At 45.6% G+C, this 15,933-nt stretch overlaps 1 protein-coding gene across 1 annotated transcript in view; it reads left to right on the top strand.

The window, feature by feature from the left end:
* LOC311100727 (SUN domain-containing protein 1-like) overlaps positions 1-15,933 on the top strand; it is a 34,174-nt gene that overhangs the window by 7,764 nt on the left and 10,477 nt on the right. The window contains exons 3-7 of the mRNA XM_084141688.1: positions 14,526-14,732; positions 14,871-15,088; positions 15,217-15,306; positions 15,382-15,477; positions 15,706-15,828. Coding sequence (XP_083997814.1) covers positions 14,526-14,732; positions 14,871-15,088; positions 15,217-15,306; positions 15,382-15,477; positions 15,706-15,828 — 734 coding nt within the window. The remainder of the gene's footprint in view (positions 1-14,525; positions 14,733-14,870; positions 15,089-15,216; positions 15,307-15,381; positions 15,478-15,705; positions 15,829-15,933) is intronic.

Genomic DNA, 15,933 nt, shown 5'->3' with positions numbered 1-15,933 from the left:
ATTCCACGTCCACTAAGGTTTTAGTATGTGTGAGATAGTACTACAGTAGGAGAGACATTGTGGTGGGCGTCTCTGGCCCCTCTCCCAGAGGTTTCTTCTCACTTCATCTGTTGATTTGACCTCGAGACGCATTCCTCACTCCTCCCTAGTTCCGCAGCCTGCCTGCTTTATCAGAGACTAACAATTGCCTTTCACTTCTCTTCTCAGAAATATCGAACAGAATATGAAGCTTCCCCTCTCAGTAACTTTCCATATACCTAGTCCCATCTACCCTTCATTGACCCCAACATATACATACCTTATACATGTAAACTAATTGTGTTCTAGTATGGTAACATGAATCAGGACATTTCAAGCTAGTCTAATACTAGTTGTGGAAAATACTGGAGATCAAGAAAAAGAAGGTATGGCGCAAGCGCTGCGTGCATATTGTGTGTGCCAAACACGTGCTGTATAGATTACAATGTCATTTTTCTGACAGTTTGGTACAATGTAAACAAAACTAAATAAAGTATAAGCATACCAGAGTCTGTAATGTTTTTTTGTTAAGCCTTTATTACAGCAAAGACTAAAAACAGTGGCATTCATTCGTGAATGGAATATCTGAAATGGAACGGTTTATTTATTGTTTAAGCTAATTATTCAAGGCTTGCTTTATTTTAAAACTAAAATGCTTGATTGCGTTTCAAATCATGAATGACTCCTATGCTTCGTGATGACATTAACCAATGAATGATTGATACAGTAGCCTGTAGAAGTTTTGAAATATAGGCCTAAGTAAGTTACAGTATTAAGACGAAACAGGATGTGCTCTTAGGCCTACAACTCGATGGTGGTTATACAAGGCTGCTACAGTGCATTCTGAAAATATTCAGACCACTTGACTTTTTCCACATTTTGTTACGTTACAGCCTTATTCTAAAATTGATTTAAATTGTTTTTCCTCATCAATCTACACACAATAACCTGTTTTTAATTTGTCATTATGGGTTTTCAGGAATGTTTGCTAATTTATTAAAAATAAGTATTCAGACCCTTTACTATGAAACTCAAAATTGAGCTCAGGTGCATCCTGTTTCCATTGATCATCCTTGATGTTTCTACATCTTGATTTTAGTCCACCTGTGGTAAATTCAATTGATTGGATATGATTTAGAAAGGTACACACCTGTCTATATAAGGTCCCACAGTTGACAGTGCATGTCTGAGCAAAAACCAAGCCATTAGGTCGAAGGAATTGTCCGTAGAGCTCCGAGACAGGATTGTGTCGAGGCACAGAACTAGGGAAGGGTACCAAAACATTTCTGCAGCATTGAAGGTCCCCAAGAACACTGACCTCATCATTCTTAAATGGAAGAAGTTTGGAACCACCAAGACTCTTCCTAGAGCTGGTCGCCCGGCCAAACTGAGCAATCGGGGGAGAAGGGTCTTGGTCAGGGAGGTGACAAAGAACCCAATGGTCACTCTGACAGAGCTGTAGAGTTCCTCTGTGGAGATGGGAGAACCTTCCAGAAAGACAACCATCTCTGCAGCACTCCACCAATCAGGTCTTTATGGTAGAGTGGCCAGAAGGAAGCCACTCTTCAGTAAAAGGCAAATGATAGCCCGCTTGGAGTTTGCCAAAAGGCACCTAAAGGACTCTCAGACCATGAGAAACAAGATTGAACTCTTTGGCCTGAATGCCAAGCGTCACATCTGGAGGCAACCTGGTACCATCCCTACTGTGAAGCATGGTGGTGGCAGCATCATGCTGTGGGGATTTTTTTCAGCGGCAGGGACTGGAAGACTAGTCAGGATCGAGGGGAAGATGAACAGAGCAAAGTACAGAGATCCTTGATAAAAACCTGCTCAGGACCTCAGACTGGGGTGACGGTTCACCTTCCAACAGGACAACAACCCTAAGCACACAGCCAAGACCATGCAGGAGTGGCTTTCGGGACAAGTCTCTGAATGTCCTTGAGTAGCTCAGCCAGAGCCCGGACTTGATCCTGATTGAACATCTCTGGAGATACATGAAAATAGCTGTGCAGCAACGCTTCCCATCCAACCTGACAGAGCTTGAGAGGATCTGCAGAGAAGAATAGGAGATTCTCCCCAAATACAGGTGTGCCAAGCTTGTAGCGTCATACCCAAGAAGACTCGATGATGTAATCGCTGCCAAAGGTGCTTCAACAAAGTACTGAGTAAAGGGTCTGAATAGTTATGTAAATGTGATATTTCCATTTTTTATTCTTAATACATCTGTTGCTTTGTCATTATGGGCTTTGTGTGTAGATTGAGGGGAGAACTCCCCAATCCATTTTTAGAATAAGTCTGTAACGTAACAATGTGGAAAACGTCAGGGGGTCTGAATACTTTCCGAATGCATTGTATACTAGGCCTATTAATGATAATGGTATTATTTATTATTATAGTAATAATAACAGTAAGGAGATCAAGAAAAGGGAGAATTATTAATACATTTACATTTTTACATTTTAGTCATTTAGCAGACGCTCTTATCCAGAGCGACTTACAGGAGCAATTAGGGTTAAGTGCCTTGCTCAAGGGCACATTTACGTCATTTAGCAGACGCTCTTATCCAGAGCGACTTACAAATTGGTGCATTCACCCTCTAGCCAGTGGGAAAACCACTTTACACTTTTTTTTGGGGGGGGGGGGGGTAGAAGGATTAGTTTATCCTATCCCAGGTATTCGCTGCTCTGGCACCCCAATGGTGGAACAAGCTCCCTCACGACGCCAGGACAGCGGAGTCACTCACCACCTTCCGGAGACATTTGAAACCCCACCTCTTTAAGGAATACCTGGGATAGGATAAACTAATGCCAGAGCAGCGAACAGTTTTGACTGGGCTGAGCGGGAACTATGTTTCCACAGAGGAAGGGGAGCCAGCAGGCCAGAGGTGGATGAACGCAATGCCCTCGTTTGGGTGTAGGGACTGATCAGAGCCCGAAGGTACGGAGGTGCCGTTCCCCTCACTGCTCCATAGGCAAGCACCATGGTCTTGTAACGGATGCGAGCTTCAACTGGAAGCCAGTGGAGTGTGCGGAGGAGGGGGGTGACGTGAGAGAACTTGGGAAGGTTGAACACCAGACGGGCTGCGGCATTCTGGATGAGTTGTAGGGGTTTAATGGCACGGGCAGGGAGGCCAGCCAACAGCGAGTTGCAGTAATCCAGACGGGAGATGACAAGTGCCTGGATTAGGACCTGTGCCGCTTCCTGTGTAAGGCAGGGTCGTACTCTCCGAATGTTGTAGAGCATGAACCTGCAGGATCGGGTCACCGCCTTGATGTTGGCGGAGAACGACAGGGTGTTGTCCAGGGTCACGCCAAGGCTCTTCGCACTCTGGGAGGAGGACACAAAGGAGTTGTCAACCGTGATGGCGAGATCATGGAACGGGCAGTCCTTCCCCGGGAGGAAGAGCAGCTCCGTCTTGCCAGGGTTCAGCTTGAGGTGGTGATCCGTCATCCATACTGATATGTCTGCCAGACATGCAGAGATGCGATTCGCCACCTGGTTATCAGAAGGGGGAAAGGAGAAGATTAGTTGTGTATCGTCAGCGTAGCAATGATAGGAGAGGCCATGTGAGGATATGACAGAGCCAAGTGACTTGGTGTATAGGGAGAATAGGAGAGGGCCTAGAACTGAGCCCTGGGGGACACCAGTGGTGAGAGCACGTGGTGCGGAGACAGCTTCTCGCCACGCGACTTGGTAGGAGCGACCGGTCAGGTAGGACGCAATCCAGGAGTGAGCCGCGCCGGAGATGCCCAGCTCGGAGAGGGTGGAGAGGAGGATCTGATGGTTCACAGTATCAAAGGCAGCAGACAGGTCTAGAAGGACAAGAGCAGAGGAGAGAGAGTTAGCTTTAGCAGTGCGGAGAGCCTCCGTGACACAGAGAAGAGCAGTCTCAGTTGAATGACCAGTCCTGAAACCTGACTGGTTTGGATCAAGAAGGTCATTCTGAGAGAGATAGCAAGAGAGTTGGCTAAAGACGGCACGCTCAATAGTTTTGGAAAGAAAAGAAAGAAGGGATACTGGTCTGTAGTTGTTGACATCAGTGGGATCGAGTGTTGGTTTTTTGAGAAGGGGTGCAACTCTCGCTCTCTTGAAGACGGAAGGGACATGGCCAGCGGTCAAGGATGAGTTGATCAGCGAGGTGAGGTAGGGGAGAAGGTCACCGGAGATGGTCTGGAGAAGAGAAGAGGGGATGGGGTCAAGCGGGCAGGTTGTTGGGCGGCCTGCAGTCACAAGTCGCAGGATTCTATCTGGAGAGAGAGGGGAGAAAGAAGTCAAAGCATAGGGTAGGGCAGTGTGAGTAGGACCAGCAGTGTCATTAGACTTAACAAACGAGGATCGGATGTCGTCAACCTTCTTTTCAAAGTGGTTGACGAAGTCATCCACAGAGAGAGAGGAGAGGGGAGAGGGGAGAGGGGAGAGGGGGGGGGGGGGGATTCAGCAGGGAGGAAAATGTGGCAAAGAGCTTCCTAGGGTTAGAGGCAGATGCTTGGAATTTAGAATGGTAGAAAGTGGCCTTAGCAGCAGAAACAGATAAAGAAAATGTAGAGAGGAGGGAGTGAAAAGATGCCAGGTCGGCAGGGAGTTTAGTTTTCTTCCATTTCCGCTCCGCTGCCCGGAGCTCTGTTCTGTGAGCTCGCAATGAGTCATCAAGCCACGGAGCTGGAGGGGAGGACCGAGCCGGCCGGGAGGATAGGGGACACAGAGTCAAAGGATGCAGAAAGGGAGGAGAGGAGGGTTGAGGAGGCAGAATCAGGAGATTGGAGGGAGAAGGATTGAGCAGAGGGAAGAGATGATAGGATGGAAGAGGAGAGAGTAGTGGGAGAGAGAGAGCGAAGGTTGCGGCGGCGCATTACCATCTGTGTAGGGGCAGAGTGAGTAGTGTTGGAGGAGAGCGAGAGAGAAAAGGAAACAAAGTAGTGGTCGGAAACATGGAGGGGAGTTGCAGTGAGATTAGTAGAAGAGCAGCATCTAGTAAAGATGAGGTCAAGCGTATTGCCTGCCTTGTGAGTAGGGGGGGACGGTGAGAGGGTGAGGTCAAAAGAGAGGAGTGGAAAGAAGGAGGCAGAGAGAAATGAGTCAAATGTGGACGTAGGGAGGTTGAAATCCCCCAAAACTGTGAGGGGTGAGCCATCCTCAGGAAAGGAACTTATCAAGGCGTCAAGCTCGTTGATGAACTCTCCAAGGGAACCTGGAGGGCGATAGATGACAAGGATATTAAGCTTAAATGGGCTAGTGACTGTGACAGCATGGAATTCAAATGAGGAGATAGACAGATGGGTTAGGGGAAAAATTGAGAATGTCCACTTGGGAGAGATGAGGATTCCTGTGCCACCACCCCTCTGACCAGATGCTCTCGGGGTATGCGAGAACACATGGTCAGACGAGGAGAGAGCAGTAGGAGTAGCAGTGTTTTCAGTGGTAATCCATGTTTCCGTCAGCGCCAGGAAGTCGAGGTACTGGAGGTTAGCATAGGCTGGGATGAAGTCAGCTTTGTTGGCAGCAGAACGGCAGTTCCAGAGGCTGCCTGAGACCTGGAACTCCAGGTGTGGGGTGCGTGCAGGGACCACCAGGTTAGAGAGGCAGCAGCCACGCGGTGTGAGGCGTTTGTGTAGCCTGTGCAGAGAGGAGAGAACAGGGATAGGCAGAGGCATAGTTGACAGGCTGTAGCAAATGGCTACAATAATGCAGAGGAGATCGGAATGAAATGAACTAAACATCTGGGAGAGGAGAGAGCAGGGCCTCCCTCACCAAAACTTCCACCTCAGAAACTATAATTGTTTCACTGAACCACCCGAACAAAAACTCTCCCAACTTCCACCTTTAGAAATCAGAATTGTTGTGAACCACAGCGGTTCAATGTTTCAGGGAATAGACTCAACCCACTTTATTCAGCTAGCCAACTATGACACCATAGCTAACTAGCATGCTAGCATCCAATAACACACAGTTTAGCACCAACACTTGGTCACAACAAACCACCAATAGTGTGTTAACACACTAAACAGATAATTTGTGTCGTGTCTAGTTCCTTTCATAACGCAGCAATAATTAAACGTTGGCTAGCTAGCACAAATAAATTGTATTTAGCTGCCACAGTACAGCACACAATGGCTACTGTGTTGACTCTGTTCGAAAAACGGCTAGCTAGCTAGCTAGCTTCGTGCTACACCCGGCACCGCCGAAAACAATGCTAACCTACAATAACTACCCACAACAGCCCACGATGCCTAACTATGACACCATAGCTAACTAGCATGCTAGCATCCAATAACACACAGTTTAGCACCAATACTTGGTTACAACAAACTACCAATAGTGTGTTAACACACTAAACAGATAATTCGTGTCCGTGTCTAGTTCCTTTCATAACGCCAATTCAGCAGCGCTCTGATGTTTCAGAACCGTGGACAGCGACTGCTATCCAACGAGGGAAAAGGCGCATTTATTATACAATATAATTTTTATTAGTGTTGCACCATTGTTCACCATATACAATTTCAGGAGCAAATGTCTTAGACTGATGGACTGTGCCATCCCCACGGCCTCTACAATGAATCAGGCCAATCAGACAGGTGTCTTGTACACCATGAGAGAGAGAGAGAGAGAGAGATAGATAGATAGATAGATAGATATATATATATATATATATATATATATATATAGTTATTTATTTATTAGTGGCTTGCGACGGTATTCACCCCCCTTGGCATTTTTTCCTATTTTGTTGGCTTACAACCTGGAATTAAAATTGATTTTTTGGGGGGGTTGTATAATTTGATTTACACAACATGCCTACCACTTTTTGAAGATGCAAAATATTTTTTGGTGTGAAAAAAACCCAAGAAATAAGACAAAAACAGAACTTGAGCATGCATAACTATTCACCCCCCCCAAAGTCAATACTTTGTAGAGCCACGTTTTGCAGCGATTACCGCTGCAAGTCTCTTTGGGTATGTCTCTCTAAGCTTGGCACATCTAGCCACTGTGATTTTTGCCCATTCTTCTGCTCCAGCTCCTTCGCGTTGGATGGGTTCCACTGGTGTACAGCAATCATTAAGTCATACCACATATTCTCAATTGGATTGAGGTCTGGGCTTTGACTAGGCCATTCCAAGACATTTAAATGTTTCCCCTGAAACCACTCGAGTGTTGCTTTAGCAGTATGCTTCGGGGAATTGTCCTGCTGGAAGGTGAACCTCCGTCCCAGTCTCAAATCTCTGGAAGACTGAAACAGGTTTCCCTCAAGAATTTCCATGTATTTAGCGCCATCCATCATTCCTTCAATTCTGACCAGTTTCCCAGTCCCTGCCGATGGAAAAACATCACCACAGCATGATGCTGCCACCACCATGCTTCACTGTGGGGGTGGTGTTCTCGGGGTCATGAGAGGTGTTTGGTTTGCGCCAGACATACAGTGGGGAAAAAAAGTATTTAGTCAGCCACCAATTGTGCAAGTTCTCCCACTTAAAAAGATGAGAGATGCCTGTAATTTTCATCATAGGTACACGTCAACTATGACAGACAAATTGAGGAAAAAAAATCCAGAAAATCACATTGTAGGATTTTTAATGAATTTATTTGCAAATTATGGTGGAAAATAAGTATTTGGTCACCTACAAACAAGCAAGATTTCTGGCTCTCACAGACCTGTAACTTCTTCTTTAAGAGGCTCCTCTGTCCTCCCCTCGTTACCTGTATTAATGGCACCTGTTTGAACTTGTTATCAGTATAAAATACACCTGTCCACAACCTCAAACAGTCACACTCCAAACTCCACTATGGCCAAGACCAAAGAGCTGTCAAAGGACACCAGAAACAAAATGGTAGACCTGCACCAGGCTGGCAAGACTGAATCTGCAATAGGTAAGCAGCTTGGTTTGAAGAAATCAACTGTGGGAGCAATTATTAGGAAATGGAAGACATACAACACCACTGATAATCTCCCTCGATCTGGGGCTCCACGCAAGATCTCACCCCGTGGGGTCAAAATGATCACAAGAACGGTGAGCAAAAATCCCAGAACCACACGGGGGGACCTAGTGAATGACCTGCAGAGAGCTGGGACCAAAGTAACAACGCCTACCATCAGTAACACACTACGCCGCCAGGGACTCAAATCTTGCTGTGTCCCCCTGCTTAAGCCAGTACATGTCCAGGCCCGTCTGAAGTTTGCTAGAGTGCATTTGGATGATCCAGAAGAGGATTGGGAGAATGTCATATGGTCAGATGAAACCAAAATATAACTTTTTGGTAAAAACTCAACTCGTCGTGTTTGGAGTACAAAGAATGCTGAGTTGCATCCAAAGAACACCATACCTACTGTGAAGCATGGAGGTGGAAACATCATGCTTTGGGGCTGTTTTTCTGCAAAGGGACCAGGACGACTGATCCGTGTAAAGGAAAGAATGAATGGGGCCATGTATCGTGAGATTTTGAGTGAAAACCTCCTTCCATCAGCAAGGGCATTGAAGATGAAACGTGGCTGGGTCTTTCAGCATGACAATGATCCCAAACACACTGCCCGGGCAACGAAGGAGTGGCTTCGTAAGAAGCATTTCAAGGTCCTGGAGTGGCCTAGCCAGTCTCCAGATCTCAACCCCATAGAAAATCTTTGGAGGGAGTTGAAAATCCGTGTTGCCCAGCGACAGCCCCAAAACATCACTGCTCTAGAGGAGATCTGCATGGAGGAATGGGCCAAAATACCAGCAACAGTGTGTGAAAACCTTGTGAAGACTTACAGAAAACGTTTGACCTGTGTCATTGCCAACAAAGGGTATATAACAAAGTATTGAGAAACTTTTGTTATTGACCAAATACTTATTTTCCACCATAATTTGCAAATAAATTCATAAAAAATCCTACAATGTGATTTTCTGGAATTTCTTTTCTCATTTTGTCTGTCATAGTTGACGTGTACCTATGATGAAAATTACAGGCCTCTCTCATCTTTTTAAGTGGGAGAACTTGCACAATTGGTGGCTGACTAAATACTTTTTTTCCCCACTGTAGCATTTTCCTTGATGGCCAAAAAGCTCAGTTGTAGTCTCATCTGACCAGAGTACTTTCTTCCATGTTTGGGGAGTCTCCCACATGCCTTTTGGCAAACACTAAATATGTATTTTTAAGCAATGGCTTTTTTCTGGCCACTCTTCCATAAAGCGCAGCTCTGTGGAGTGTACGGCTTATAGTGGTCCTATGGACAGATACTCCAATCTCCGCTGTGGAGCTTTGCAGCTCCTTCAGGGTTATCTTTGGTCTCTTTTTTGCCTCTCTGATTAATGCCCTCCTTGCCTGATCTGTGAGTTTTGGTGGGCGGCCCTCTCTTGGTGGGCGGCCCTCCATGTTCTTTCCATTTTTTTAATAATGGATTTAATGGTGCTCTTTGGGATGTTCAAAGTTTCTTCTCCACAACTTTGTCCCTGACCTGTTTGGAGAGCTCCTTGGTCTTCATGGTGCCACTTGCTTAGTGGTGTTGCAGACTCTGGGGCCTTTCAGGACATGTGTGTGTAAATATACCAAGATCATGTGACACTTAAATAAAGTCCACCTGTGTGCAATCTAATTATGTGACTTCTGAAGGTAATTGGTTGCACCAGATCTTATTTAGGTGCTTCATAGCAAAGGGGGTGAATACATATGCACCACCATTTTTCCAGTAAGTTATTTTTTTCAGTTCACTTCACCAATTTGGACTATTTTCTGTATGTCCATTACATGAAATACATTTCAATTCCAGGTTGTAATGCAACAAAATAGGAAAAACGCAAAGGGGGGATGAATACTTTTGCCAGGCACTGTATATTTAAATATCTTGCTACTGCTTGATTAAAGAACAGCATATTGACCGAACAGTCGACTAAATAGGGTCAGACCTACATACCACAGACAGTAATTATAAGGGGGCAATGCTGTTGTATGCCTGGCCTAAAAGTCATAGTGAGGGGTATTTGGGGAATATTTCAGTGACCAGGTTTGGCGATAATCTGCGGCTCCCTAGGCTGACAAATAGTGAGGAATGATGCTGTCTGTCTGTGTAGCAACAGGTTGTAGTGTGTTCTACTGTCTATTCCTACTAGAGTACATGTATTGTGGGATTGGATGGAAAATGGCTGCTGGTCACTGTTTAGCTTGGTTGACATTTTAAGCTGGCTGCACTGCACAACTCTTGCGCAAATGGTCTCTGAATGTATACTTAGGCAATAGTTTGTAAGTAGGCCAAGTAGCCCTAGGCTTGCTTGATGCATCATAGATCTGAGTTTCTGTAGGAAAAGTGATGAGCAAAGATATCCCTGGCTGTTTATGCCTTTCACATGCTGTTTTATCTGTTTGCTTATCCTTGCCCATGGAACAGATTGTTTGCGCAAGGAAATCTTTTTAATCAGGAAGGAGATTGTCAAATCAAATGTTGGTCACATGCCGAATACAACCAGAGTATTTACAGTGAAATGCTTTCTTACGAGCCCATTCCCAACAATGCAGAGTTAAAAAGTAAGACAAATATTTGCTAAATTAAAAAGGAACACAATAAAAATAACGAGGCTATGTACAAGGAGTACCAGTACCGAGTCAATGTGCAGGGGTACTAGGTAATACAGTAACCCATACCCACATGTACATAGTGACTAGGCATTCAGGATATATAATAAACAGAGCAGCAGCGTAGTATGTGTGGGTGGAGTCTAGTGACCGCAAGGGAGTCGGTGCAAAACAATTAAAAATAAATAAATGATAAAGGGGGTCAATGTAAATGGTCTGGGTAGCCATTTGAAAAACTGTTCAGCAGTCTTATGGCTTGGGGGTAGAAGCTGTTCAGGTGCCTTTTGGTATCAGACTTGGCGCTCCGGTACCGCTTGACTTGCGGTCGCAGAGCGAACAGTCTGACTTGGGTGGCTGGAGTCTTTGACCATTTCTGGGACGTTGTCGGTCAGAAGAGGAAAGATTTGACAAAGTCACTGATGCGTTTCCTGGAGTTGGCCTTAATGGACCATTGATTAACACTAAGAGTTGTGATAGACAATCAAGAATGGTAATGAGTTATTCTGTCTACACAGAAATTCTTCTTTCTCTTGCCATTGATTCTTTGTATCACTGTATGTTTGAAATCAAGTTACATGTCATGATTGATTGTTTTGTGTCTGAACTAAAACAAACGTGTTTGTGTGTGTGTGTGGCAGCAGATAAGTAAGAACCGTGACAATCTTGTCTTGTCCTTTCTTCTGTGTGTGTGTGAGCGGGGTAGCGAGACTGCTGCTCCCGTTGGCCTGGTCTCACTGCCGCTGTCTTGGGCCTGGTTCCCTGGAACTGCCCGGGACCTCTGCTGAGGACACACCGCTGTCCAACGGAAGGGCCTAGAGCACACTGGCAGGAGGAGCAGTAGGCCAGGCAGAGGAAAGCACATAATTGGCTCTGCTAAGGCCCTGTGTAATCCTGAAGAGGCTTAATTTAGCGCAGGGGTCGGCAACAGGTGGCCCGTGGGCCAAAACTGGCCCGCAAATGTTTATTTTTTAAATATTTTTGGGCCGCTAGTTTTTTTTTGCCAAAGAAATATGTATTTTATATTTATTTTGTACAATTTTAGTTTTTGGTAAAAAATGACAAATCACCAGGAATTCAGCTAAAACATAATTTCATTTAGGAAATCTGTTCAACTATTCCCAACCCAAAAGAAAAAAGAGCCATACAGGTAGCCTAGCGGTTAAGGGCATTGGGCTTGTAACCGAAAGGTTGGTGGTTCGAATCCCAGAGACAACTAGGTGAAAAATATGTGCCCTTGAGCAAGGCACTTAACCCTAATTGCTTCTGTAAGTCGCTCTGGATAAGAGCATCTGCTAAATGGTAAATATGTGATCGTGTCTCAATGTAATCAAGATATGAAATTATTTTAAAAAACAAGAATCTCTTTTTGGGCGTAGTTGTGGTCAATTTGCAGTGTACAAATTATTATAATTATGTTCCGACCAGCCGCTCTGACAGAATAGGCCTGTGGCTAAATCTAGTTGCCTACCCCTGATTTTTAGTGCGTGACGAGAAAGATATGGAGGGAGAACCAGAGAGCAGGGTGAGGTTTTTTTACATAGGAAAGAGCCCTGTTGGTAGTCCTTTTGTTTATGGAATCATTAGAAAGGTTCAGCAGTTCAGGGACACAGATGTCCCTCTTTTGTTGCAGGTCTCCCCCCTTCTCTTCCTCCTTTTGTCGTACAGTCAGTTGCACCTAAGGACTGACCTCACTCGTCAGTTTAAAGTGCTTAATGTAAGGATTGGTGTCATTGTTTCACCGAGGGAGGGAGGGGGGCCCTGAGTCTGTAAGTGGCTCCTGTCCCTGGCTACAGGAAGTGAACACAGTGCAGCATACAGTAAGTAGTGTTAGGTTGCCTGAGCACTCCTGGCTCGCGCGATAGTGTCCGTGTGGGTGTCCGTGATGTTTGTCCGCGGGGGCTTTTCCCTGGGATGAGCGACGGTGACGAGGGGTGGACTCTGGAGAGCTGGGGGTGGACAGATCTGTGTGTATCATCCTCATTTCTCTTTCATTACCTTCTTTGTGTGTGTGCACTTGGCTATGTTTAGACAGCAGGCAGGGTCACTCATGTGTGCTCACCTTGACGGTTGTGTGTGACCGTGTGTTTGTGTGTGTGTTTCATAGGGATTAGGTTTCAGGCTGTAATAGCCTGTCATGCATTGTTTTGGAAAGTTATCGTTACGCTGTGCTAGCTATTCCCTACTTGGACTTCAGTTAGCCTAATGATCGTTTCTGGTATCTGTCGGAAGTACAGATTTTGAAACGTTTCCAAAGTCCAACAATGTGAATGCCGGACGGGGTTGTTCCTTGAGAGATGGCCGCAGCAGTTCCCTTTTTTTTTTGGCAAGGTTAAGTTGGGCATTGCCTAATACATTAGACTGATACCAACCTGGTTACAGTCTGAGATAATGCTGCGCTGATTGACTTGATCCGTGAGACACAGTTGACAGAAGTACCGAAAGTAACACACATTCTATCTATTTTCATGTTCTAGTGTAGAAAAAGTAGAGGAATTTTGGTATAGTGTGCAACACTGGACATGGGAATACAATGGCAGCCTCAGATTAATCATTGCACTGACAGTACAATGTTTTCTACCATTGGGGACCAATTGCACCTTCCCTGCTTTGTTTGTATACAGTGGGGGAAAAAAGTATTTAGTCAGCCACCAATTGTGCAAGTTCTCCCACTTAAAAAGATGAGAGAGGCCTGTAATTTTCATCATAGGTACACGTCAACTATGACAGAAAAAATGAGGAAAATCACATTGTAGGATTTTTAATGAATTTATTTGCAAATTATGGGGGAAAATAAGTATTTGGTCAATAACAAAAGTTTCTCAATACTTTGTTATATACCCATTGTTGGCAATGACACAGGCCAAACGTTTTCTGTAAGTCTTCACAAGGTTTTCACACACTGTTGCTGTTATTTTGGCCCATTCCTCCATGCAGATCTCCTCTAGAGCAGTGATGTTTTGGGGCTGTCGCTGGGCAACACTGACTTTCAACTCCCTCCAAAGATTTTCTATGGGGTTGAGATCTGGAGACTGGCTAGGCCACTCCAGGACTTTGAAATGCTTCTTACGAAGCCACTCCTTCGTTGCCCGGGCGGTGTGTTTGGGATCATTGTCATGCTGAAAGACCCAGCCACGTTTCATCTTCAATGCCCTTGCTGATGGAAGGAGGTTTTCACTCAAAATCTCACGATACATGGCCCCATTCATTCTTTCCTTTACACAGATCAGTCGTCCTGGTCCCTTTGCAGAAAAACAGCCCCAAAGCATGATGTTTCCACCCCCATGCTTCACAGTAGGTATGGTGTTCTTTGGATGCAACTCAGTATTCTTTGTCCTCCAAACACGACGAGTTGAGTTTTTACCAAAAAGTTATATTTTGGTTTCATCTGACCATATGACATTCTCCCAATCCTCTTCTGGATCATCCAAATGCACTCTAGCAAACTTCAGACGGGCCTGGACATGTACTGGCTTAAGCAGGGGGACACGTCTTGCACTGCAGGATTTGAGTCCCTGGCGGCGTAGTGTGTTACTGATGGTAGGCTTTGTTACTTTGGTCCCAGCTCTCTGCAGGTCATTCACTGGGTCCCCCCGTGTGGTTCTGGGATTTTTTTTCTCCCTCATTTTGTCTGTCATAGTTGACGTGTACCTATGATGAAAATTACAGGCCTCTCTCATCTTTTTAAGTGGGAGAACTTGCACAATTGGTGGCTGACTAAATACTTTTTTCTCCCACTGTATTAGCTGTAGAAGAAGTTGGAGCATAGGATCTACTTGAATGTTTCTGTGTGACGTATAGGCTACATAATATGGTAGTACATTTGATTATTAAGTGCCTTTCAAGACACCAAGAACAATGAAAACCGAAGGGTACTGTCAATCGATTGAATCACTGTTGATTAGAGACTGCGACTTGTTTTGTTTTTATTCTAATCTAATGCATTCCTCCATCTTCTCTTCCTTGTTGCCCAGCTCCAGCTACTCAACAACAGCCCTGGACTTTGAGAAGGAGCACAGGATCCCTCCTGTGTTAGAGTCTCCCAGGATGTCTCGGCGGAGCCTGCGTCTGCACTCTACCACTGGTCTCTATGGTGACGATAGCCTGGACTCTTCTCTCAACCACAACATGTACCACAGCACCTCCTTCAGCGCTGGAGGAGCCAGTCGCAGAGATTCCAAGTAAGTGATGTTGCTGCTGCCCTGGGGTTCCTTCTATGGATTTGGGCCCAGAGAGTTACATCCAGGGTTTTCTATGTCTAATCTGACGGTCTGTTTTTCCTCTCTCTCGCGCTTCGTCTCTTTCTCTCTCTCTCCCAGGGTGTTAAAGAGCAGGAGGTCTCAGCAGCACTCTGTCTCCAGCTCCCAGTCTCTGCTCCTCTCCACGCCCCGTAAGAGCCAGCAGCCCAACAGCAGCCTGCACAGCGTGGCCGCCAGCGACGCCTCCCTGCTCTCCTCCATGCTGGACGAGTCGTGCATCCAGGAGCGCACGCTGGTCGAAGGCTTCTGGGGTTTGGATGAAGACTCTGAAGTCAAAGGTAATTTTTAAAAGGGCCTTATCAATCAGTTACTTGTACTGTCTCCAACATCAGCCTGTGTCTTGAATGGATTCCTTTACAAAGGGTGACTGTATAGTTTTTTTTTTTCTTGATCAAATCTATCTTAGAGTGGACCATGACAGACCGCAGTTTGTGTGCGGCCAACGGAGACATTAACTCGGCACAGACCCAGACCTCCATGGTGAACGGTAGCTTCTGTAAGGACAGCACTATCCACTCGGACAGAAATGACGCTCTCACCACATACTCTAAGTACTCCTCCTCCACTGCAGCCCGCTCTGCCACCAGCAACCAGGCCCTGACAGCTGCCGCCACCTCCCCTCCCTCCACCGTCTACGCCAGGGACAAGAGCCGCAAGCACAAAACGGGTGAGAGAGCCAGGCACAGAAGTACTATAATGTATTAAGCACATACACGTATTATATCTTGGAGTGTGAGTTTTGCCTTCCCATTTCGATGAAAGGAATATCATCCACAGTGTAGTTTGTTGTCATTGCTGATACAGGAGTGTGGAATTTCTTTTCATTTTCTTACATTTGACATGTATTTTGATTTGCAAAGTGCATTTTGAATGAAGTTGATTTGATTTGATTCAGGTGTGCTGGTGTCCTTCTCGGACACCTGTGTGCGTGTGAGCAGGAAGGCCGCAGCCTCTGTGGTGTACGTCTTCTCACTGCTCTTACAGAATGTACTGCTGAGAATACGCAAAGAGGGCAAAGGTATCAGCCTCTGCGCCGGCTCTGCCTCTTGATGTCTTTACCGCGCCAACATTGCCTCTCACTCCATTTCTCACACATCTGCCTTGCAGCTTCCCACTTTTGTGT

Source organism: Coregonus lavaretus (genome assembly GCF_964263955.1).
Source record: "Coregonus lavaretus genome assembly, chromosome: 25".
Lineage (NCBI taxonomy): Eukaryota > Metazoa > Chordata > Actinopteri > Salmoniformes > Salmonidae > Coregonus > Coregonus lavaretus.
Note: the sequence above shows the minus strand (reverse complement) of the source record. Positions and strands in the feature narration are given on the sequence as shown.